The 26,021-nt window shown below is 40.4% G+C and overlaps 2 protein-coding genes across 2 annotated transcripts; one reads left to right on the top strand and one right to left on the bottom strand.

Annotated features, from left to right (window-relative positions):
- Positions 1–391: 391 nt before the first annotated feature.
- Positions 392–3,214, top strand: RASD1 (ras related dexamethasone induced 1). Its single transcript, XM_074199614.1, has 2 exons — positions 392–1,346; positions 1,708–3,214. The coding sequence occupies exons 1-2, from the start codon at positions 1,061–1,063 to the stop codon at positions 2,256–2,258; spliced, it is 837 nt and encodes a 278-aa protein (XP_074055715.1). The 5' UTR covers positions 392–1,060; the 3' UTR covers positions 2,259–3,214.
- A 393-nt stretch (positions 3,215–3,607) lies between these two features.
- Positions 3,608–20,570, bottom strand: MED9 (mediator complex subunit 9). Its single transcript, XM_074199615.1, has 2 exons — positions 19,949–20,570; positions 3,608–6,333 (listed from the first exon to the last, which is right to left on the bottom strand). The coding sequence occupies exons 1-2, from the start codon at positions 20,356–20,358 to the stop codon at positions 6,117–6,119; spliced, it is 627 nt and encodes a 208-aa protein (XP_074055716.1). The 5' UTR covers positions 20,359–20,570; the 3' UTR covers positions 3,608–6,116.
- Positions 20,571–26,021: the final 5,451 nt, after the last annotated feature.

Below are 26,021 nucleotides of genomic sequence, written 5' to 3' on the forward strand. Positions count from 1 at the left end.
CACCATCAGCCCTTGGGAAAGAGGAAAGAAAGAGAAAAAAAGCAAAGAAAAGAATCTTCCCTTAGTTGAGTTCGCTTCTTAGAAGCAAAGAGAAGTCGAAATTCTATCTGGCCAACTATCCTAAGGGATGCGGAAAGACCCCACATCCGAGTTCCCACGGAATTCCATCCCCTCCTTCTAGAACCTGCCTCTGCGCCCCTCGGCACATCCCCGCCCCCCACTCACCCTAGCACCGTTGCCCTCTGCGCCCCTCGGCACATCCCCGCCCCCCACTCACCCTAGCACCGTTGCCCTCTGCGCCCCTCGGCACATCCCCGCCCCCCACTCACCCTAGCACCGTTGCCCTCCGCGCCCCTCGCGCACATCCCCGCCCCCCACTCACCCTAGCACCGTTGCCCTCTGCGCCCCTCGGCACATCCCCGCCCCCCACTCACCCTAGCACCGTTGCCCTCTGCGCCCCTCGGCACATCCCCGCCCCCCACTCACCCTAGCACCGTTGCCCTCCGCGCCCCTCGCGCACATCCCTGCCCCCTCCGCGCCCTAGGACCGTTGCCCTCTGCGCCCATCTGAGCATACCCTTCCCTCAGGACCCTGTGGCCTCTGGCGCAGCGTCCCTTCCCCTTAGCCCAGAACCCACTTTCTTTGGTTCCCCTCGACCCCGCACTCCCGCCACCCCGCAGAGCAAGGACGCGGAGCCTGGGGCTGGCCCCCCGGGGCCCCGCAGGCGGGCGGCAGCGGCCAGGTCCCGGCAGCCCGGGCCGGCCCGGCCCCCGCCCGCGCTCCGCAGCCCGGGCCGGCCCAGTCCTGACGCAGGGCCGCGGGGGGCGTGGCGGCCGCCCCGGCCACCTCTATAAAAGCTGCGGGGCTGGCGGAGGGAAGCCGAGTGGAGCCCAGTGAGCCCCGGAGGCCGCGCCCGCCCGCCTGCCCGCCCAGCGCTCACCTGCGACCCCGGCCGCCCCTGAGCCCCCCTGGCCGCGGCTCCGGCCCCCTGCCGCCCTTGCCCTTCCAGTCTGCTCCTCCTCCTCCTCCCGTTAGGAAGGACAAACCACCAGAGCCACAAATGAAACTGGCGGCGATGATCAAGAAGATGTGCCCCAGCGACTCGGAGCTGAACATCCCGGCCAAGAACTGCTACCGCATGGTCATCCTGGGCTCTTCCAAGGTGGGCAAGACGGCCATCGTGTCGCGCTTCCTCACGGGCCGCTTCGAGGACGCTTACACGCCCACGATCGAGGACTTCCACCGAAAGTTTTACTCCATCCGAGGGGAGGTCTATCAGCTGGATATTCTGGACACGTCGGGCAACCACCCCTTTCCAGCTATTCGGCGCCTCTCCATCCTCACAGGTACCCTCCTCTCCTCCACCTTAACCGGCCCTCTTAGCACAGCCAACACGCCCCCTCCCCAAACGCTGCCCTCTTCTGCCCTTTCCACAAGGAATAGTTGGCAAATCTCTCGAGTCTACACTCAGTTCACTTTTCCCCGAAGACAAGGATTCTCCAAAATTTGCTTCTGATGCTCGGTAATCTTGGAGGTTAGGCTTCTGTTCACCCGGTCCTTCCCTCTTCCCCGTAAGGGCTGGGACCCTCTGTTGCAGTAACCCTAGAAATAGTACTGAGTACCCCTACCCCCCAGCTCAGTTAAAGTTGTTACTGGATTTCTGGGTTGACTAACCATTTCTGTGCTTTTCTTCCCTCCCTCCTGCAGGAGATGTCTTTATTCTGGTCTTCAGCCTGGATAACCGAGACTCCTTCGAAGAGGTCCAGCGCCTTAAGCAGCAGATTCTAGACACTAAGTCTTGCCTGAAGAACAAGACCAAGCAGAACATTGACGTGCCCCTGGTCATCTGTGGCAACAAGGGGGACAGAGAATTTTATCGAGAAGTGGAGCCCAGGGAGATAGAACAGCTGGTTGGAGATGACCCTCAGCGCTGTGCCTACTTTGAAATCTCTGCAAAAAAGAACAGCAACCTAGACCAGATGTTCCAGGGCCTCTTCACCATGGCCAAACTGCCCAGTGAAATGAGCCCAGACCTTCATCGGAAGGTGTCAATCCAGTACTGTGACATATTGCACAAGAAGGCCCTGAAGAACAAGAAACTCTTGAAAGAAGGTAGTGGAGGCGGGTCAGGAGAGGCCTATGGTATTGTGGCTCCCTTTGCCCGAAGACCCAGTGTCCACAGCGACCTCATGTATATCCGAGAGAAAGCCATTGGGGGTAGACAGGCTAAAAACAAAGAGCGCTGTGTCATCAGCTAGGAGTCACCCTCTCCTCCTCCAATTAAGCTAATAAATTAAAGGTTTTTTTTTGTTTAAGGAAAAAAATGTTCTGGCTGGCCCTTCCCCGGTGACATGGGCTCCAGACTGGCATCTGACCTCCAAGTTACCTTCCCTGGGGGTACTTAACCATCTGACCTTCCCCACCCTGTATGATGGGGTCATGTTGGACTAAGGGTGCTCTTCCTTTGGAACACTTTAAAACTTGAGAGAAGGAAAGAAATGACTTAAACCCATCCGGGGAAATGTCCAGCATGAATAGGGGTAGTGGTCTGGAAATGTGTAACTTGTCAAATATTTTGCCAGAATGCCCAAAAAGAGGGAGGTGTTTTCGAATATGACTCCTGAACTTTTACAATCATCTGGCAAGATCCTCTTCCCTCCAGTATCAAACCTGGGACGTGGTTGAGAGACAAAATACCCAGGCAACCCAACAAAAGCTGTGTTTACATGTGTTTTCAGTGGGAAAAAGGAAAAAAACAACTTGCACTTTATAGTAGATAATGTTGTTATGGACATGAACAAAATCTTTTTTTTAAGTGTTTATATTGTGTGTTTGAAAATGTTAGTTATTATGGTTATTTTTTTTAGCAAAATAAAGTAAATATTAAAAATGGAAAACTTCGTCTTATTTTTAATGATGAGATAGGGGAGTAGAGGAAACTTGTTTTCCATTGCTGTGGAATTTAAATCTTGATCCAGTGTTACGCCTTTTGCCAGAACTCTGCTATAAAGTTTTGGCATTCAGAAAAGAACATCAGCATTTTTAACAAAAACTGCCCTCAAAAAAGTTGCAGATATTTCAAAGGCAAAAACTACTTCAAGAAATCAAGTGTGGCACAAGGCCTTTACATCTGTGATTATACTTCCATATGAAGAATCTTTAGAACCAAACTATTATTGCCTTTCCCTTCACATTTAATTTCTACCTTCTATTAAATTGTCTTCTGGGGGGGGGGGGAGAGGTTAAGCAGTGTCTGGATATGCTGTGTATGTAATTCTCAGGGTCATTTACTAATTGTTTGAAATTCGACAATGTACTTGGCCTCCCTGAGCCTCAATGAAATGAAGGGGGCTAGATTAAATAGCCTCTCTAAAATTGCTTCCAGCTTTAAATCCTATGATCTTAATATTTTCCCAATATCACAGACTTTTTATGGTTTCAACACTCTAGGAGTTGGGCCAAGTTCATTTCTTTGGTTCTTGTGACAGGATAATAAAAACAATTTGACTAAAGCAGAAATGGACAGATGTTCACAAAGGCACAGGAGTCTTAGACGGTTCAACAAGTATTTAATGAGCCTGAGGTTTTCAAGCATATGAGAAGCAGCAAAAGTTAAGATAGGACCTTTATTTTCTATCTAGGCAAAAACCATACAGTTATGATGGAATAGAGGAACAATAGGAAGTAGTAGAGGTTTCAGGTCATAAGCTGCCACTATGTGACAAATATTAACTATCCTATAAACAGGAATGGGTTAGTAAATGTTTAATAACTAGCTCTCAAGAAACGTGCACGACACTTTTCAGTTTAATCTACATTACTGACATTTTCTCCAACACTTTAGATAATCAACAAAGTGATAAGTCAAACCCCAATGTTTTACATTTACCAATTTCTGAGGTGAAAATGCTCAAGTTTAATAATATCACTGTCTGTTTCCAAGTGAGGTTTCTATAGGAACATTTAAAGGAGACACTATTAAGACCTCTGAACCTACCAAGAGGTGGAGAGGGAGACAGACAGACAATAGCAAAAGACATGGGTTTTTGATACTTTTAGTTACATGCTTAAAAAGGTCACCAACACCAGTTATTTTTAATTAACCCCAGAAATGGGAATTCACAGATAATAGATGATAAAACTGGGTATATTTTGATATAACCGGCTCAAACAAACCCATATTTGAACCTGACATAAGAGTTTGATTTGGGGGTATTCCGTTAGAACATTCGAATACATCTACATACTAATTACTATAAAATTTAAATCATGAATTTGGTTGAGAGGTAATATGTGACATAGGGGATAAAGCCAGAAAAGGCTGGTTCAGGTTCCCCCTCTGACATCCTCTGTGTGTGGTCCTGGGCAAGTCATTCAGCCTCCTGTTGCTCCAGTCCAGGCAGACTGGCACTTCGTCAGCCAAGTATCTCCTATACCAATGAATCATAGGTTTGTTCCTCTACCCATCCCTAAAAGATTAGGTCAGTGATAGGTCATAAGGTAGAACTAGTCTAAGTAATCTTTGCTTCTCCTCCTCCTAGAATCCCCCACAACCCTGTCTGGTAGAAGGCATCCAACAACTGCCATGCTCCTCCACTGCACTCTTCCCTGCTGCCTTACTGTACATTCCAGACACATTCTAGCTACTGTGGCTGAGCTCTTGGTTCCCAGCAATGCAAACACACGAATGAAGTTCAACACACTGAAGACAGGAACTTCTCAGACTTAACCCCTACCAAAAAGATCTCAAAGCACACTCTCCAGCAAGCAATAGGTGCATAGTATCTCTTGACTGGATCAGCAGAAGTTAGAATCCCAAACTTGCCCTAAATTATGTTAACCTGCTTCTCTCTAAGAGACAGGGAAGTAACTTCAATACCACCTTCACAGCCACAAACACTGGTACAAAGCTGAAATGGTCACCCTGACAGAGATGGGAACTGGGAAAACATGAAGGCACTTGACAAATATTTGAAAAACAGACCCCAGATGTACAACTAGAGTGCCTGACCATATTCATAGGATCGTCCTACACCCAAAGATGGCAGTAATCAGAATTGCCACTTAAATGAACCTTTCAATTAAATGGGTTGGTTTAATAGTCGGTCACAGGAAACCAGCAAAAAAAAAAAATTATTGATTTTCCCCCAAGTATAACAGTTTGAATCTGAACATCAACAAAGGGGGCAGGGAGCAGGAAGAGGACTTGTGCTCACCCAAAAAATCATTTTGCTTATGCAATATTAGAAACCACCTGCTCTCTCCATCCCAAAGGATAATTAGAGCTGATTTGGCCATCCTGGCATAATTGTTTACTCTGGCACTAAAAGTGTGGCCAAATGTGCTAATTGAAGACAGCAGGGGACAATATGAGTAGCAAGAATTTGTAGGCATAGCAAGACCTGGACGGCATGAGGGCTTCATGAGCTGCCTCACAGGTTCAACGACTGACACCCCCACTGTTGCTGCTATCTTTACTGGCTCAAACATAAAGAAAACAAGCTGTTTAGGGTCCTGACACTGCCATGAACAAAAAAAATAAACCTTCCCTGTGGTTCCTCCATGCATTCAAAAATTATATTCATTCTCAAAGAACCACCCATTAATCACATTAAATCCAAGCAGCATGAAGAGTAATTTGGCTAATTAATTCTATTTGGAAGTTTCATGAAACTTCCATAAATTGGAACAGTATGTACCACGTACACACTGAACACAACCAAGGGGAAGGGAGTGTGGGATGGGAGGAGAAAGTAAAGAATACTCTCTTTTCCATTGTGTCCTCCAGTACTGCTGTCAGAACCAGAAAATGTGACAGATGGTTACTTCCCAGGAAGTAGCGATATAGGCTCAGCCCCCATGAAAGTATACTACTCACTTCCATTAATAGGCCTTTAATTCATACCAGAAAATGCTTGTATGTATGCCTCCAACCAGCCACAGTGACCTAACCACTGGGCACAGCCAACAAAGAAGTATGAAAAGAGCTGCTCTAAAGAACGAGTAGCTGGGGTCCTTAGAGAACCACACCACAGGGGCAGGGGAGGAAAGAAAAAAATGTAATCTTGGCTTTTCTGGTTCAGTTTTGCTACTTTTGTCATGGTAATACACCTGCTTTATTCTTTGGGGATTTCAAACATACAGAGACTCTTATATTTTTGCAAAAGTTCATTTTTGGTTCTGACTTGTTCCCGCAGACTCTGCAGCTGCTGCTGTTGCTGTTCTGGACTGGAATTGATACCGGGCATAGTGCTAATCACTTTTCGCATCTCCTGGAACTTGGACTTGAGAGCAGTCAACTCCTGGTGCATGTCAACACTGTCTTTGTCCATACTGCAGAAGGCAAAAACCAAAGGTTAGCATTGATGGCTGGGAACAAGGATATATTATATCTACAGCACCAGATGGGGTTAGATTAAATACACTCAGCAACTGATAAATGGTAAAGCTAGCTAAAACATGGAATCTGCTTCAATTTAGTACATTCCTCATAAATACCAATATTCCCCCTCTCCAACTATGAGATTTTAAGACATTAGTAATGGCTAAAGCCTAAAGGACTGGGGCTTTAACTTGTTGGCGCAAAGGCTTATTGCACTAAGAATGATTATCTGGATTAAAAAAAATCAATTCTATTATTTGGATATTTTCAATAAGAATAATTTATTCTGATGGAATGAGCGGATCCATCAAGGTTGATCGTCACCCCCCCATGTTGCTATTAGGGTATACAGTGTTTTTCTGGTTCTGTTCATCTCACTCAGCATCAACTCATGAAAATCCCCCCAGGCTTCCCTGAATTCCCATCCCTCCTGGTTTCTAATAGAACAATAGTATTCCATGACATACATATACCATAGTTTGCTATCTTATCACTGAATAAACTCACCCAATAAAATCAGCTAAACCCTCCTTCCTAGCTTCAAACTATATTCCTTTTTAAATACTTTATTTACTTAAGCTAGCAATCAATCAAACAACAAGTATTTCAGTGCCTACCAATGTGATAGGCATTATTGGAGGCTAAAATTTAAATTTAAAAAAAAATTTAGAAAATAATCCCTACTTTCAAAAAGGCTATCTTCTGTCAGGAAGAACAGTATGTACACATATAAAGACATACAGAATAAATCCAAGGTAATGAGGGAGTGTACTAGCAACTGGGAAGATCAGGAAAGGCTTCATGTCAAAGATGGTGAAGGAAGAGAGGAGGTCTATGAAGTTGATGTGAATAAGGGGTTCATTACAGGCAGGGGTGGGGGAGAGGGTAGTTAGTGGAAAGACAGATGAGAGTTGCAGTGTGAGAAATAAAGAAAAGCTCAGTTTAGCTGAACTATAGAGTAAGGGAGAGGAGTAATGCATAATGAGGTTAGAAGGACAGGATGAAGAAGAAAAATAATATATTTTTTATTGAGGAGTGACACTGACAATAAAGAAAAATCCTATAAATGGCTATGTAAAGGATGGATTGGAGTGGGGAGAGACTTGAGGCAGGGAAACTAAGGCAGCCATTGAAGTGGTTATTCTTAATTGAAAATCTTTTTTTTTTAGCTTTTTGCTTTCGCTTTAGCTTTTGCTAAAACCACTGTAACAAGATCAAAAGAAATGTAGTAAACTGGGAAACAATCTTTACAACTAATGTTTCTGACAAAGGACTCATTTCTAAAAATATACAGATAACTGAGTCATATTTTTTTAAAAATAAGCCATTCCCCAATTGACAAATGGTCAAAGGATATGCAAAGGCAATTTACAAATGAGGAGATCAAAGCAATCCATAGTCATATGAAAAATTGCTCTAAAGCATTACTTATTAGATAAATGCAAATTAAAACTTCTCTGAGGTACTACCTCACACCTCTTAGACTGGCCTATGTGACCAGAAAGGATAAAGATCATTGTTGGAAGGGTTGTAGGAAATCTGGGACACTATTACATTGTTGGTGGAGCTGTGAACTCATTCAACCTTTCTGGAGAGAAATTTGGAACTATGCCCATAGGGCAACAAAAACTGTTCATACCCTTTGACCCAGCAATACCACTACTAGGTCTATACCCTGAAGAGATGATGAAAAAGGGTAAAAACATCACTTGTACAAAAATATTCATAGCAGCCCTGTTTGTGGTGGCAAAGAATTGGAAATCAAGTAAATGCCCTTCAATTGGGGAATGGCTTAGCAAACTGTGGTATATGTATGTCATAGAACACTACTGTTCTATTAGAAACCAGGAGGGATGGGAATTCAGGGAAGCCTGGAGGGATCTGAATGAACGGATGCTGAGTGAGATGAGCAGAACCAGAAAAACATTGTACATCCTAACAGCAACATAGGGGTGATGATCAACCTTGATGGACTCACTCATTCCATCAGTGCAACAATCAGGGACAATTTTGGGCTATCTGCAATGGAGAATACCATCTGTATCCTGATAAAGAGCTGTGGAGTTTGAACAAAGTCTAAGGACTATTTCCTTTAATTTAGAAAAAAAAAACCCTGATATCTTATTGTCTGATCTTGTTATCTCTTGTACTTTATGTTTCTTCCTTAAGGATATTTCTCTCTCATCACACTCGATTTGGATCAATGTACAACATGGAAACCATGTAAAGACTGGCTAATTGCTTTCTGTAGGGGGTAGGGGGAGGGAAGTAAGATTAGGGGAAAAATTGTAAGACTGAAAATAAAATCTTTAATTAAAAAATAGATTCAGACAATATAAAATACTTGGGATTCTACTTTCCAAGTCTATGTGAACATAATTACAAAATACTTTTCCCAGAAGTAAAGACAAATCTAAATAATTATAGAAATATTAATTGCTCATTGGAGCAACATTGACCTAATGTAATAGAATCATCAATATAATAAAAATGACAATTCTAAAAAAACTAAAATAAAATCCTTTTAAGCTTTTGCTAGGCAATGGGGTTAAGTGACTTGCCCAAGGCCACACAGCTAGGTAATTATTAAGTGTCTGAGACCGGATTTGAACCCAGGTACTCCTGACTCTAGGGAGGGTGCTTGATCCACTGTGCCACCTAGCCACCCCTTAATTGAAAATCTTAACTTAAAAAGTTAAGATGTGACTGGATAAGGTGAAAAGGAAGAGTAAAGAGGGAGGAGTCAGGAATAACTAACAAACATGGAAGAGTCAAAAAATGGCAGTGCCTTCCACAGAAATAGGACACCGTCCTCACCAAGCACTTCACCAGCAGGACCAGTCCATGCAGGGGAAAACTTGACCATTTCATCTCCAAAGTTCCCTACCCAGACACCCTTTGTCTAAAATGGTGAGCACCTCCTGTGACCTGCTCTACCAGGATAGTTCTTACTCCTTGGCCATCTCTTGGCAGCTACCTTGCCAAGGAACACATAACCTGTACTATCCTCTCCCCCTACACTAACTTGTAGACTCAATCAAATTTGTACTGCCATTGCTTCTGCTTGATGGCTCTAATCGGTTCACCTTCAATTTTACAAACTACAACACCCCTCTAGAACGACCCTTTGTCTCTAAGTATGGTCTCTCCCTTCCAGCCCACATGAGGGGTGGGGAGAAGTCATGATTTCTGCATGTATGCCTCAGTGTTGAAGGTCAAGCTTGGCACAGAGTAGTACTTACTAAATGACTTGTCAATTATTTATTTAAGTTTGGTAGAGGAAAATGTTTCAAGGAAAATCTGAGTTCCATGTTGGACAAGCTGAATTTGAGCATTCAATGTGAAATGCTCACTGGACAGTTAACAACATACTACTGAAATTGGATATATAAATAATAACAGATCTTTTTTAATCCTTACAACAAAGTAGGCACTATTATTATCTCTAGTTTACAGATGAAGAAACTAGGGCAGAGTGATTTACCCAGAGCCATACAGCTGATGTTTAAGGCTGGATTTGAGCTCAGGTCTTCCTAACTCCAGGTCAGTATTCGATTGTTCCTCTAAACTGCCTTGAGATGATCATTCAAGTTATAGGAGTTGATGAAGTCACCAAGTAAGGAAGAATAGAGAAAAGATAAAGGACAGATAGAAGGTGCTGTGACGAAACACCAGTCCTGAAATCAGAAGAACCCGAGTTCAAATCAGACTTCTGATACTGATACCGACTAGCTGAGTGTCCCTGGGCAATCCTGACTGCCCCCCCCCAAAAAAAGAGAAGTCCACTTAAAAGTTCAGGGGGATAGTCAGAGTTGAGGAGGCTGTGATTTGAGTGATGCTCTATCTAGTAGATCAGAGCTAACATTATATAGCACTTTCAGCTTTGTAAAGTACTTTACATGTTATCTTATAATGTCAATTGACACTGAGAAAAATTAAGAGATTATTATCACATAAACCTAGAGAGAAGAAAATATTCAGAAAGAAAGCATGGTCCGCAATGTAGAATGAAGAACTGAGGCTAAAAGATCATATTAGGCAATAAGAGAAATCACTGACTTTCTTGTAGCCTACTCTATACCATCTTTATTACAATTCACCTAGATCAATGAGGCTGCCTAATAAGGTGCTCACATGCATTTAAAAAAAAAAAGGAATGTGTGAATAAGCTTTTGAAAACAAGCAGCTGATTCAATGAAAACTAACAGTTAATTCAATAAACTGTTCTAAAATTAGACCACTGAGGCAGAAAAGGGGAAAATTTGTCAATTATCATTTTTTAAAATAAATTTTCTTTCCTACTAGGGACATTTCAGACCAGATGGTGCTAATTCATTTTATTATTCATTTATCCTGAGCTTACGCAGGCAGGGTGAGCTTTTCTTCCCCCAAAGGTAACATATTACTCCCTTCTAAGTCAAAGAACTGCCACTGATTATTAACTATTAATTGATTATCTATAGCAGTACAAAAATAGAGCTTTTATTTTAGGAAACAAGAGTGGTCTAATCATTTAATTACTACCTTCAATCAGCTGTAATCAATTTAAAGAACCAACAAATGAGACATCTGATGCTAAATTCCAAGAAAAGGGCAACTAATGTTCTTGAAAATTACAAATAATTTTGAAGATTAATTAAATAAGGAAATTTTTTAACAATTTTTTAAAAAAAGAAATAATCTCAATTCAGATCCACAAGCAAATTCAAATTATCTCTGCTGATTGGGTCATATTATTTGTTTGGTATTGTTCAGTCATTTAGTCATGTCTGATTCTTCATGCCCCTATGTGGGGTTTTCATGGCAAAGATAGCATAGTGGTTGCCATTTCCTTAATCAATAGATTAAGGCAAACAGAGGTTAAGTGACTTGCCCAGAGTCATATAACTAGTAAGTGTCTGGGGCCAAATTTGAACTCTAGTCTTCCTGACTCCAAGTCCAGCACTCTAAGCCATATGGGCATGTAGTTAAGGCTAAAAAATAATTAAAGGAAAGTTGTCTAGTGTGATATAACCAAAAAAAGATTTAACTAAAATTAATCTTGGAGACAAATTATGCTCCTTCTTAGTCCAAAGAACAAGATGGTTTAATTAGATTTGAAAATATAAATAACCTGCTAAATTATTACTATTTTTATTACTAATTTAATTACTTATTAAAGATACTCAAATGATGCTGAACTCCCAAATCTCCAAGGTCACTCCATTTCTTAGGCCACTGAAATGCTTCAAGTAAAGTAAAATAGGACTAAAGATAATAGCAATCGATATGAAACTGTCTTTCTTTTGGAGCTGAACTGAAAGGAGGTCAAGCAGTATATAGAGAGAAGTGCTCCCCTCCACTGAAATCAGCCCCGATTGGCAGAGTATTTCTTTAGAGTCAAAACAGTACAGAGCTCTTAGGGTGAGGAAAACACTATATTCAGGAAATGCCTCACACTCAGTGGGGTCCCTTCTAAGCTGGGACTACTTTGAAACATTCAAACAGAGGGGGGAAAAAAGCCTTTCAGACAGCTCCCAATCTTCAAAAATGAACAAAAGAAGCAGCCTTTAAATAAATGGACCTGGGCTTTTGTGTTCAAGGTTAGTCATAATCCTACCTTCAGAAAAAAAAGATTAGTAGAACATATGAGGGTCAAGAAGAATAGGAATAAAATAAGGCCAAAGTCAAGAGCACCTTAGCATCATCCCAATATGCTCCAAAAGATGATAGAAAACAGAGCTAGTCATTTGACAATTAGAACTATGTTTGTTATATTAGTTCACTTATGAGATACTTTTTCATCCTCAAAAGTCAATCGGGTAAAAATAAACTTAAAGGCATAAAGATAGAGAATTTGCTGAGGATAATTGTATACTTGGAAAATCTTAGGGAATGAGTAAAGATATTGATTGAGATAATAGCTTCAACAAAGTTGAAAGCTACAAAACAAATCCTGCCTTTCTATAAAATAACAACCAAGTCCAAAAGACAGTAACAGAAAGGGAAATTTCATCCCAAAGAGCCATAAAATTCATAAAGAATCTGGGGATCAATCTATTAAAGCAAACAAAAGACTTGTAAAGATTCAGTTACAAAGTGATTCTTTTCTTTTTTTTTTTTTAGGTTTTTGCAAGGCAATGGGGTTAAGTGACTCGCCCAAGGTCACACAGCTTGGTAATTATTACGTATCTGAGGTCATATTTTAACTCAGGTGCTCCTGACTCCAGGGCCGGTGCTCTAATCTCTGTGCCACCTACCTGTCCCCCAAAGTAATTCTTAAAAAAATAAAAAACTTAAAAAAACTAGAGGAATATTCACTGCTCATGGTTGAGTGAGCCAGGCCAGAGTGATAAAATTGATAATACAGGGCAGCTAGGTGGCGCAGTGGATAGAGCACCGGCCCTGGAGTCAGGAGCACCTGAGTTAAAATATGACCTCAGACACTTACTGATGACCTAGCTGTGTGGCCTTGGGCGAGCCACTTAACCCCATTTGCCTTGCAAAAAAAAAAAAAAAAAAAAAAAACCTAAAAAAAATTGATAATACAACCAAAGTTAACTTGGACTTTTAATGCTATGTTTATCAAAGGAAAATATATACATACACATATATATATAACCTGAAAAATAATAACAAAACTTATTTAAAAAAAGAATTATCAAAGGAAATTATGAAAAGAGGTAGGGACAAAAAGGGACTTTCAGACCTCAACTATATTTATAAAGCAGCATTTTTCAAAACCATTGTTAAAAAAAAAAGATAGAGGGCAATCAATGTAAATGGATGAGGGGGAATCAGAAACAATGGAACTCAATAATCCAGCATTCAATAAAGCATAAAACTTAAAGGAAAGAACACCCTACTTGATAAAAACCTCTGGGAAAAGTGAAAATCACTTTGGCAGAAATTAGACTTAGATCAACACCTTATACTATATTCCACAATACATTTCAAATAATATATGATCTTAGTATCAAAGCTCAGATTTTATTTATTTATTTATTTATTTATTTATTTATTTATTTATTTATTTATTTATTTATTTCTGTGAGGCAAGCGAGGTTAAAGTGGCTTACCCAAGGCCACACAGCTAGGTAATTATTAAGTGTCTGAGACCGGATTTGAACCCAGGTACTCCTGACTCTAGGGCTGGTGCTCTATCCACTATGCCACCTAGCCGCCCCCTCAGATTATATTTACAAGAGAAACAGATCACAAATCTCAGAGTCATGGGTACAAGATGAATTCTTAACCAAACAGTGGAAAGAGGCAATTACATAAGATAAAAGAGATAACATATTAGATGTAACTGAAAAGCCTCTGCACAAATAAATTTATTCACAGGATAAAAAAGGGAAGTAACTGAAATAGAAAAAAAAATCTTTGTAATACATTGCTCTAATATGGGTTTGCTATCCAAGAAATAAGGAATATGTCTATATAAACCAAAAGTAATTCCCTAAAAGGCAATAAATTGATAAGTAATCAAAGAATTCTCAAAAGAACTGAAAACTATTAATAACTACAAGAAAGATAAATAATAACAACAACAACAACAACAATAAAAGAAAATGGAAATCAAAACACCTCATATCCTGGAAATTGACAAAGATGATAAAATATGACAATAATCAGTGCTGGAGAAGTTATAGGAAGAAAGGCAAACTGATGCATTGTTGGTAAAGTTAAAAATTGGTACAATCATTTAAAATTTTTCAAATAAAATGACTAAAATGCCCATACCCTTTGACCCAGAAATTCCATTACTGGGCTTATAGCCCAAAGAGCTATTGATAAAAAAAAAAGCCTCCAATATATCAACATATTTTTATAACAACCTTTTTTTTGTGATAGAGAATTGAAAATAATTGAATAATGGCTAAATAGTGGTACATTAATGTAATGGAATATATTACTATGAAAAAAAGAATGTGATGAAGACAGAGAAGCATGGAAAGATCTACCTGAACTGATGCAGAAAGGAAAAAAAACAATTACAACAATGAAAATAGAAATAACCACAAATACAGACATACTAACCAAAACTGAATGCTGCAAAATTATAAAAAAACCCACCAAGCATGGCTTAAAAGACACCTTTCTAATCCTCCCCGTGCAGGCACATATTTCCAAACCTTTTCAAAGGACTGGTTGGTTATGCTAATTTTTCCTTCTTTCTTTCGTTCTAAAAATACTATTTGTTATGTAGAATGGCAATATAGAAGGGAAAAAAGCAGGGACACTAAGGGTAAACATGGTTATATAAAAAAAAGATATCAAGAAACATTTATAAGAAAAAGAAAATAGCATTTAATAAGAAACTGGACCAATTATTTATGTATATGATACAAACATGCACTCATTACTAAAATCCAGAATAATGATATGGTTCAGACAATGACATTTGAGAATTGTCAAAATTACTAAAATATGACTACTTTGGAACAAAAATTTGTAATTCTGGCAAGACGACGATTTTAACCAAAGTTAAAGGATGATAAAGTCTTCTTTATAAAAGGCTCTACAACTTGATAGTTCTCTAAAATGACATACACAAATATAGACTTTCTGGTCATTCCCATTCTTTAGTGGAAATTGGCTGAGAAGGCAACAATAACCATAAACATGGGGTGTTTCTGGAAGACTAACAAACCCCTAATAGGCAAAATGCTCTTCAACTATCCTGGGTTGACCTGATGAAGCCATACTTCCCAATAGGTCCAGCACAAATCCTAGCTGGCTTGAAAGACCTGCTACCAGTGTGTGCAGCAATAGATCGGCCATATAATATTCTAGAAAATCAAATCTTGCTGAGATCTCAAAGATCTTGCTGACCCACCCCCAAAAACCTTAGATTAATTTTAAGTCATTTGGCTCAAGATAACATTAGAATCCTGCTAAAATCATGTAGTGGACAAGGTTAAGCATTCTCTTCTGGCATTCTCAAAACCAGATCAAATCACCTCTAAGTGGCCCCTACCTTTATAGATATTTTCATTAGTCACTGTAAATGGGCTTATTTTCATAACTGAGAGAAGTTAATTCACTCCAAACAACAAGGCAGGGAAAAGAACAATATAGAATTCCAAAATCAGAATTTTTAAAACTGGGGTCTGATGAAAACTTGGAACACTATCAAAGGTTTTGAAAAACCAATTTAAATAACTTTAAAATGTACTTCCAAATGGGCAAAGATAAGAAAAAGGCAAGAATAGTTATTGCTGGAATGGTTGTGGAATGATAAGAATATTAATGTATTACTGGTGGAGTTATTAATTGGTATAACCCTTCTGGAAAGCAATTTGGAATTAAGCAAAAAAATAACTAAAATGTCCAAACCCATAGAAATTCCACTCCTGGACATATATTTGTCACTGACAAAAAGAAAGGCTTTTTTATATACACCAATTATTTATAGCAGCATTTTTCCAGGTAGCAAGAAACTAGAAACAAAGTAGCTGTCCACTGATTGGGGAATGGTGAGCCAAATTATAGCACACAAATATAAAGGATTCTTATTGTGCTATATAGGAAATGACAAAGATGATGAATACTAACTAGACTTAGAAGAACTGATGCAAAGTGAGGCAAGCAAAGCCAGGAAAATAATATACACAATAACAACAAAGAATAACCACAAAACAATGTAAGCAAAAGATAGAAAAATTACAAAGAATAAATTTGATTTGAAAAAAAGGAGGAAGATACTTCAACCTGTTCTATGCCAAGGGAGAGCAAAATATGAAATAGTACATTATAAACATTAGATTTTTTTTAATGTGTTGATTGGTTTAAATGATTTTTTTTCTTCTTTCAATTTTTAGATTTGAGGTTGTTTTTGTTCTTAAAGAGCCTGGAAGTGCAACAGTGGCACAGAAGCTTTGACCTGTCCCATTTCAAACCTGGGATGCTTGATCAAAATCCATAACTGTAGAAGATATGAGCTTTTAAAGGTCATTCCTCTATTTTTTTTTTTAATGATGTGACTTTTAATATGTAGGTCCAACTGAAATTGATAAGAGATGGAATCCAGGATGCTAATCAAAACCTATTACTCATGCACATGCTTTTAGGTTTTCATAGTAATTTCTGTTAAATTAATAAGTGCCTTCCCAAAGCAGTCTGTATTTTGGATTTTATGAAATGCTGTGCAGTTTTGTTTGTAAGTCTGCTTAATCTAGTCCATAAATTTAGTGCTGTATTTTTAAAAAAATCTATTTTTGTTCACTTTACAATGAGTCACAAAAAAGCTAAATAATTTGTCCAAGGCTACATAGTAATTTCCAGGTCATCAGAGTTGGGGGTCACATAACAAAAGAACAAAGAATCACTGAAGTTTTGGCATGTATATTTGGCATTCTACTGCCTCATTTTGGCATGTATATATATGGATCCTGGTTTCCCAAAGGAAATGAGAGGTTAAATATAGGCATAAGCAGGTTTTCTATTCTGGAAAAGCTTTAGCTATAGTCCCAACAACAGGTTAAGGCTTCTTTCCAAGAATCAGCTACTTGGTGATAAATTTTTTAGCAATGGAAAATCATAACACAAAGAAAAATACAAAAAGGCTCTTTGTCCTATGTGGCTTTCTAGTGTGTCAGAAAAAAGAGACAAAGGGAACACAGTTTTTAAGATGGTCTATAAATTTTAACTTGGCTGTTAGTACTCTAAAAGTGAGATCCTTGTCCAGTGACCAGTGAACAGATGAACATTTAAATTTTTAAAAGTGCACTTTAAAAGTAACAATTATCACAACATACTCCTAGAACAACTAAACTCTATCATTCTTAAACCTCCCATTATAAATGACACTGGGAAAAATGAGAAAGAAATTACAATTAAGTAAAAGGATGCTTCTTCCAAGTATTCCTGAAGATGGACTAGAAGGTCTTGATTTTACTGTGAGCTCAAATGGCAAGAAGATATTATTTCTTGATACATTTGGCCATTTTGTACTGCAGCATTCATGATACTATTTGTAAAAAGGCCCCTGTTGAAATAACTGCAACTTAAGCACCAACATCTGCTGAAGAAAATGATGAAGTAGAGAAATTCTACAAGAACTTGATAAAATTCTCCAGGTTAAAATTAACATCTTCAGATGACACTCAATGACTTCAATGCAAAGGAAGGAAAAAAATGGGTAGGATGGCAAGAAATTTACTGGAAAAAAATATAACAAGAAAAAGATGTGAGAAGGGACAATGACTTGAAAGCCATACAGAAGTCTAGGAGTAGGTATCTTGAATCTTTGGATGAAACAACCAAATTTATTGACTCAAAGATTTATAGGAATAGCATGTAAACTAGACCTAAAGGGATGAACGCAATTTTGACAGACTAAAATGGGATGGGGGGGATAAAATATAGGCAGCAGTAACAGTGAGAAATCTGACTGCTTACTTGCAGCAAAGGACTTCAAAGCTCTGATTGACTGTAGTTTAAGGCTGATATTGGGGAGAAATAGGATATGGGATGTAAAGAATGGGGAAAATCAAAGAATTTTAGAACTGAAAGAAACCTTAGAAATTTTTTAGTTCAACCCTTTCATTTTGGAGAAAATGGAGGTAGAGTGAAGTTAAATCATTGTACTAGTTAATCACAGACCTGATGTTACAACATTCTGTGCTTGCCACCCTATGCTATGTAGCCAGATGAGGAAAGGTCTTAAATTCTTGGAAAAATAATTATAATGATAGGTATGAAAGTCTAGGCAAATGTGCTACATTCTTATGTGATCCTTCCAATACTGGAGAAGAAAATAAGAAAAGAGAGGTTGAATGATTTGTCCATTGAGAGAGTACTGAGTCTGGAATTCATGTCTGGGAATTGGGTGATGGGGAGATGGGAAGCTGGCCAAAGAAATAAAAAAAAGAATGGAACAAGAATAGCTAGGGGGAAGTTAGAACTCCAGAATGTTAGAGCTGAAAAGGATTTAATGTCTTCACTGTGCAAAGAAGGAAACTTATCCCCAGAATGGAGAAGTTATTTAATCATATTAAGGGATTATTCTTAGGTCTTCTAATTTCTTGTATATACTCTTTCCAGTACTCTAAACTGTCAGGGATTTGACAATTGATCGGCAAGTGGTACCAACTTGTGTGTATAGGTCAGATATTGTGGAGAGATTAGAAAAAAGGTATTCATGCTCAGGTATAGGCTGGATGGATAATATGGCTTCATGTTATGTGATGGCAGAACATCCGGCTCCTCTCCTCATTAATTTAATTAACAGCTCAAAGGAAACATGACATTTGTAAGTAAAGAATACCCACCCCAGGTGTTCACATGGGCACATATTTGTGCCCAACCTAGGTAGAATGTTTTTAGCTCCTAATGGTCTGATCAGCCAGTCAGACAGGCTGTAATTTGTCTCAAACATAGTGATGTCATTTTGGTCTTCTTTGATAAAGAAGGTCAAGAACCAACCAACCAAATTTAATTAATATAAAGTATAAAAAAACATGAATTATCTCACTGGGTCAATTTCAATGCCTAGATTAAGTTTCTTTTTTTTTTTTAAGGATTTGGCAAGGCAAATGGGATTAAGTGACTTGCCCAAGGCCACACAGCCAGGTAATTATTAAGTGTCTGAGGCTGAATTTGAACTCAGGGATTCCTGACTCCAGGGCCGGTGCTCTATCCACTGTGCCACCTAGCTGCCCCCTAGATTAAGTTTTCAAAGGTGCAAACTTAGTAGCTGGTTTGGTTGTCCTGTAGGACATCAACTTCAAAGTCTGGGAATTCTTGTCCCCAGAATATCATCCTAAATCACACCATGGCCAGTGTCTTCCCTCTGAAATTATCCAGGAGGAGTCTGAGTCACACAGCTAGGAAGGGTCTGATTTGAATCCAGGTCTCCTGGCCTCTAGGCCCACTGCCCCATCCCCTGAGCCACTAGCTATCTCTAGTAAGTAGTAGCTGTACCGAAGTGTGGGGACCCTACATACTCTGAGGTCTGGGGGCACTGGCATCGGTAGGGGCCGCGCTTGTTTGACTTTCTGGCATCTCCAGCTCCAGCACCCGGTGCCCTGGCTGACACAGCAAGCGCTTAACAAACGTTTAAATAAACATTTGTTTCACAATAAACCCTTAATACACGGTCTCAGCTCGGTGCCCGGTCTCTATAATAAATACCCACGGTGTGGTGATTGACTGTCAAAAGAAGGGGGCCCCTGGGTGGCAGGTGGCACAGAGGATGGAGCACCGGCCCTGGAGTCAGGAGTCCCTGGGTTCAAATCCGGCTAATAATGACTTAGCAGTGGCCTTGGGAAAGCCACTTTTGCCTTGCAAAAACCTAAAAAAAAAAAAAAAAGAGGGGTCACTGATAACGAGCCGCAAGGGCCCCTCAAAGCCCGGGGGAGAGATGTGGGGCTTGGGGGCCCCTAACCCAAGCCGCCCTTTGCAGAGCCCCTCGGGCCGCTTCCTCTCGGCCCTTCACCATGGCAACAGGCGGCTGCGGGACGCCGTGTCCCCGGGAACGGAGGTGCTTGCCCCCCCCCCCCCCCGCCCGCTTTTCCCGCCGATGGGGGAGGGGAGGGTGGGGGCGGGGCGGGGGAGGAGCGCGCGCCAAGACCACGTTACCACTTGATGACGTCATGCACCAGCGGCAGGAACGAGTAGGTCTCCTCCTCCTTGAGGCCCGGGGGCGGAGGGGGCTGCAGAACCGACGCCGAGGGCTGCGGCTGCGGCGGCGGCTGCTGCGGCGGCGGCGGGGGCTGGGGGGCCGGCAGAGGCTTCTGCTCCTGCATCGGCGGCTCCTGCGGCTGCGGCAGCGTCTCCTCCGCCGGCCTCCCGGAGACCACCCCGACGGAGGCCATGGCCGTCGGCCCGGTGGACCCGGCGCTCCGTCGAGTCTCGCCGGGGCCTGGGCTGGAGTCGCTCCTCTTACACGTCACTGGGCGCGTCGCACCGGGGCGAGCTGGGTACGGGAGAGGCCGCGAGCTACCGAGCAGTCCGCCGCCCCGCCCCCTCCTGCGCTTCTTAGTGCGCATGTCAGGAGAGTGCGGCGGGGCTATGAAGGGACGAAGTAAAACTAAGGAGGAGAGGGATGGGGCGGGGCCGGGCCAGGGCCGGAATTGGCTGTTGCTAGGCAGCGGGGCATGCCTGTCAGCCGGAGCCCTTCCACTTGCAGCCGTCCATCCGGCGCCCGCCGCCCCCGGGGTTCGGACGCGGTACCTCCCGCCTGACTCAGCGAGAGGCTGAGCTCTGCCCGCCGGCACCTTAGAGTCCAAGAAGCGGGAGCCGGGAGGCGGCCCGCGGGGGACGGCCTGCCCCACCCACAGCGCTGTGCGGGCGGGATGCTGCGGTGGAAGGCACCAGAAGGAAGGCGGGTCAGCGGAGGACGGCGTGGCGGGGAATTAGGCCAAGATGGGGAGATGACGCGTGGGGACGGGGACGGGACCCCCACACCTCCCCCCCGACGCTTACATGCAAGCACTAGTTACTAGAGACACCCGGGGACAGCGGGGAGACCTGAATCCAGACCTGACCTCAGACTCTAATGTGACTCAGGCCAGCTTGCCCAGTCTTGCCTCAGTTTCCTCATCCGTATGAGCTGGATGAGGAAATGGCAATGCCAAGAAAACCTCAAGACTAGGGTTGGTCACTAAGAGTGTGACACGAATAAACCACAAAATCTACTTCCTATGTGTGAGGAACTATGTGAGACATGGGGATACAAAGCTGAGTAAGACCAAGTCCTTGCCCTGAGGGAACATACGGACATATGATCCAGCTGCCTCATTTTGCAGATGAGCAAATTTAAGACCCGGACCACACAAGTAGTAAACAGAAGACTCAAGATTTGAACCCCAGTGCTCTGACAGTAGATGGAGGACTCATTCTCCTACACTCCTTGCCTTAATCTGACTTGTAAAAACCTCCACACTCAGCCTGACTCCTGCCTATCTTGTCATTCCACATGACTCCCCAGCAGTCTCCATTTCAGTCAAAAGGGGGCTACTATTTTGGCAATGATATTACAGCTCTATGGCCTTACTCTATTCAACATAATAACTAACATTTACATGGCATTTTTTAAGATTAAGCACTGTACAGATACCTCATTTTATCCTTACAACAACCCTGGAGGTAACTATTACTATCCTAGTTTTATTTTAATTTTTATTCTGAATTTAAGAAATAAAACATATTTCCATAACAAAGTACTATTGCACATCAAATCACAAGTCCATTATATACAATTTTATTTTCCTTTTAAATCTATAATGAAGTTATATAACTTTGTTTTCCCTTTCTACTATTAGACACAAACATGTATATATTTGTAAATGAATACTAAACATCTATTTCTTAGTTCTCTCTATGCACATAGTCTTTTGTATAGATCTCCATTCTGTAGATGAGAATATTGTGGCAGATATCCTTGTGACTTGACCAGGATGAAGACAGGATTCTAACTTAGATCTTCCTGGCTCCAAATCCAATAACTCATGCCCTAGCTTGGAGCCAGGATCTAAGTATTACCACTAGCCCCCTCTACTATTCCCCTATGGTGGGGGCCTGATTCAAGCCCCACTATATCATGAAGATATCGATCACCTCCAAAACGCTTGCTTATGGACTTGTCCTGGCATTGTCAATGCAGGAATTTAACTCTGAACCCCTATGCCAGGCTGTTTCCTCTGCACCCAGACCTCTCATGCCTTAGATAGATGTCCATGCTTTTTAAAGCAGTTTTAGGAGAACTTTAACACTTCATTTGCACTCTTTTTTACACCTTGTAGGGTTGTACCAAATTAACACCTTTACAAATAATAAGTGCTTAATAAACAATGAATGAATGAACTAATCTGAGATTCCTAGCAACTCTCAAATGCTCTAGGATTCTAAATAGTATAATTACCTTTCATTTGACTCAGAATACAATGTGAGTCATACTGATTCGATGATACAAGCCCATCTCTTCTAAATATACCTTATAACTTACAAGCTAACATGGGTTTCAGAAAATACTCTTCAGCCAGATTTTAGAAAAGCCTGAAAAGATTTGCATGAATTGATGCAGAGTGAAATGAGCTGAACCAGCAGAACATTGTACACAGCCACATTGTGAACTGGATCAACTGTGATGGACACAGCTCCTCCCAACAATTCAATGATCAAAGACAACCCTAAGGGATCTGTTATGGAATAACATCCACATCCAGGAAAAAAACAAACTTTCGGAGTGTGAATGCAGAGCAAAATATACTTTGTTCACTTATTGAAATTTCTTTTATAGTTTTTCTTTCTTTTTTCATGGTTTTTTTTCCCTTAGTTCTAATTCTTCTTTTACAACATAACTAATATGGAAACATGTTAAACACAGTTGTATATGTGCAACCATTACCTGCCATGGGGAGGAGGTAGGAAAAAAGAGGGTAATAGAAAAATCTGTAACTCATAAACTTGCTAATGGATGATTGTTGAAGACTACCTTTGTAAGTAATTAGAAAAAAAATAAAAGAAAAATTAAAAGAAAATATTCTAAATCACTATTTTTCAGATAAATGCAAGTTAAAACAACTCAGAGGTACCACCTCATACCTATCAAAGTCACTAATGTGACCAAAATAAAGGGAAATATTGGATGTTGGAGGGGTACATGGGAAAACTGGGATACTAATACATAGCTGGTGGAATTTTGAACTGATTCAACCATTCTGGAGAGCAATTTGGAACTAGGCTCAAAAGGCTATAAAACTGGGCATCCTTTTTCATCCAGCAATACCAATGCTAGGTCTAAATCCCCCCAAAATCCAAAAAAGGGTAAAAGACCTATTTGTTCAAAAATATAACTCTTCTTGTAGTGTCTAAGAACTGGAAATCAAAGGAATGTCCATCAATTGAGGAATGGTTAAACAAGCAGTGGCATATGATTATAACGGAATTTTATTGTGCTATAAGAAATGACAAGTAAGATTTCAGAAAAACCTGGAAAGGGTTACATGAACTGATTCATGATGGAGTGAACAAAACAGAAGAACATTGTACACAGTAACAGCAATATTGTTGGATGAAGAACTGTGACTGGCTTGTAATACAACTTATCAAAAGCAATTCCAAAGGACTAATGGAGAAGTGTGCTATCTACCTTCAGAGAAAGAAGTGATATTGATTGAATATAGATTGAAGCAGGCTATTTTCACTTTCCCTTATTTTTTTTTCTTTTATTTGAGTCTTGTACAAAATGACTGATATGGAAATGTTTTACATAAATTGTACACGTATAACTTATATATCTGCTTACTGTCTCAGAGAGAAAAAGAGAGAGGAAGGATGGATAGAATTTGGAACTCAAAACTCTAAATAAAAACGTTAAAGAAAAAATAGTAGATTTTTAAAAATGGATTTCAGAAATAAAATACAAAAATTATCTTTTTACAATAATTCACATAGTTCTAAGACAGCTCTGAAGGACTTATGATAAAACAATGCTATCCATCTCCAGAGAAAGAGTGAGTGGTGTCAGAATATAGATTGACTGGTCATGCTCAATACTTCCTTATGGTCAATAATATTCCATTGAATTCATATACCACAGTTTATTCATCTGTGCTCCAGTTGATGAGCCTGCCAAAAGGTATTGTTAGGTAAAAAAATACACACAGTTTAATGATTCTTTTGATTATTGTAATACCCTCTCCCATCCAAGCCTAACGCACCTTTCTAGATATTTCTAGATCCTAAAGGATAACCCTTTGGCACTTTGCTGAGGGGTAGTGATGGGGGGAACTTACATTGTTTTTAATCAGCTGAAATATCTTGAGAAATAACAAAAGCAGTTTTATCCTGAACCACAAAAGCATTATTTCTCTAGTCTACCAATATTTGATTAGTATTACACAGAATTCTAGCCTAATATCCCTCTGAGAGTTGAATGAAGGAGTGAGTGTTCACCTGGCCTTCCTTTTATTCCCCATAAAGGCAGAAATTGAAATCTCCTTTGGAAACAAGGTGAGATAGATCCCAGGAGATATTTATCTACACTTGCCACAGGAAGGCTAGCCATTTTATTTTAGACAGAAGGAACTACATTTATTTGTATATGAATTGGAAGAGTGAGTGCAAAATGTGACTATTAATATGGTTTCTTAATGCTTTCTGGAGTGTTTGGGATAATTCCCAGCAACTGCGGCAGTGCTTGTCCTCTTATAGCCTCGCTAAAAATTTCCATTTCCCTTTTGTAGTGGGGTTAAATTGACATGTAGGGACTATCCCATGGTGTGTGCTCAGAATTGCCACTTTTGGTTCCAGTTAACCAGATGGGAGCTTGGGCCCTGTTTCAGGCCCTGCATGAGTACTGGCTAAGGAGCAAGAATAGCTAATAACTCAATGGATGAATAGAAGGGAGCAACTACCCGTATAGCCTTTCCATTCCTTTCTGGTGGCAAATCATCTCAGGGATATTTTAAGTTGTTCACAGATGAAGGGTAGGGAAGGGTTGAATTGCCCTAACACTTATTATGTCTACCATGTGGTTGTGAGAATATCTAAAGCACAGGTCTTGCCTAGGCAAGTCTAAGCCTGGGTTAGAGTTGCCACTTTTACATTTGTTTTTTCCTGATCTTAAGTGAAAAAAAAATACTTGTTCCTAGATGGACAAATTCAATATGGAGCCAATGTTATGAATGTGAGAAATCCAGAGGTTCTGGGCCTCATAGGGTTGGAGTGGAATAGCATCCTACACCAATGCTTTGAAAAGAAGGTCACAAACAAGAAGACTGACCTAAGCCTGGCCATTTTGTTAACAGACAAAGCAAAACTGAGGTGAAATGAAAAATGCATAATTAGCAATCCTGCAAATTACCTGATGTTTTTATAAGTTTAACTATCAGCCTCCCAACAGACTATAACAGTAGTTTTAAGTTGGTACTGAATTGTTTTTAAATTGTTCTAATATGTCCATCTAGGTATCTTACAGTTAATTATCTCTTTTGTATGGGAATAAACTACTATCCCATAACTGATTAACATTATATGTTGAATGTATCATCCCTTTTTGAAGAAATTCTAAATATGAGTCATAATTTAAATTTTATGTATATATGATATATATACATATATATATATATACATATATATATATATATAAATATGGAGATTTAATAAAACAATGGGTGAAGAGATAGCTTAACTTCTCCCATTAGAGGTAGATTCCCCTTTTCCTCCCACTCCCTCCATCCCCAACTAAAAATATACCTGCTGGATTCACAGCAGGGGGTGAGCACAAAACAGACCACTATGTTCCAAATGGTTGTTTAATGTTGGGCTTTCTTTGCCACCTCTGCCAAAGGTGTCCTTGAAACAGAGCCTCAGTGTTATTCTCATTATTATTAGTGGTTCAAATAATCTTTTCATACGGTTTTTGAGAACTGATTTTTCTTTTAAAGATGTCCATTCGTGGAATTATAGACAAAGCAAACATAGAGACCATATGGTCATATCCCTCTGGATTTTACAGATGAGGTGATAACATGATTTGTTCAAGGTTACATCAGTAACAAGTATCAAGGCAAGATTTTTTCTCAGATCTTCTGTTTACCCAGAACAACAGTTCTCTCAACTATTCCACATTGTTACGGGGTTGGAATGATTACAAAGACTGCTGACTCCATTGGGTGAAGAATGATCATGCAGAAAAACACATGTA

The sequence above is a fragment of the Macrotis lagotis genome, chromosome X, assembly GCF_037893015.1.
Source record: "Macrotis lagotis isolate mMagLag1 chromosome X, bilby.v1.9.chrom.fasta, whole genome shotgun sequence".
Classification (NCBI taxonomy): domain Eukaryota; kingdom Metazoa; phylum Chordata; class Mammalia; order Peramelemorphia; family Peramelidae; genus Macrotis; species Macrotis lagotis.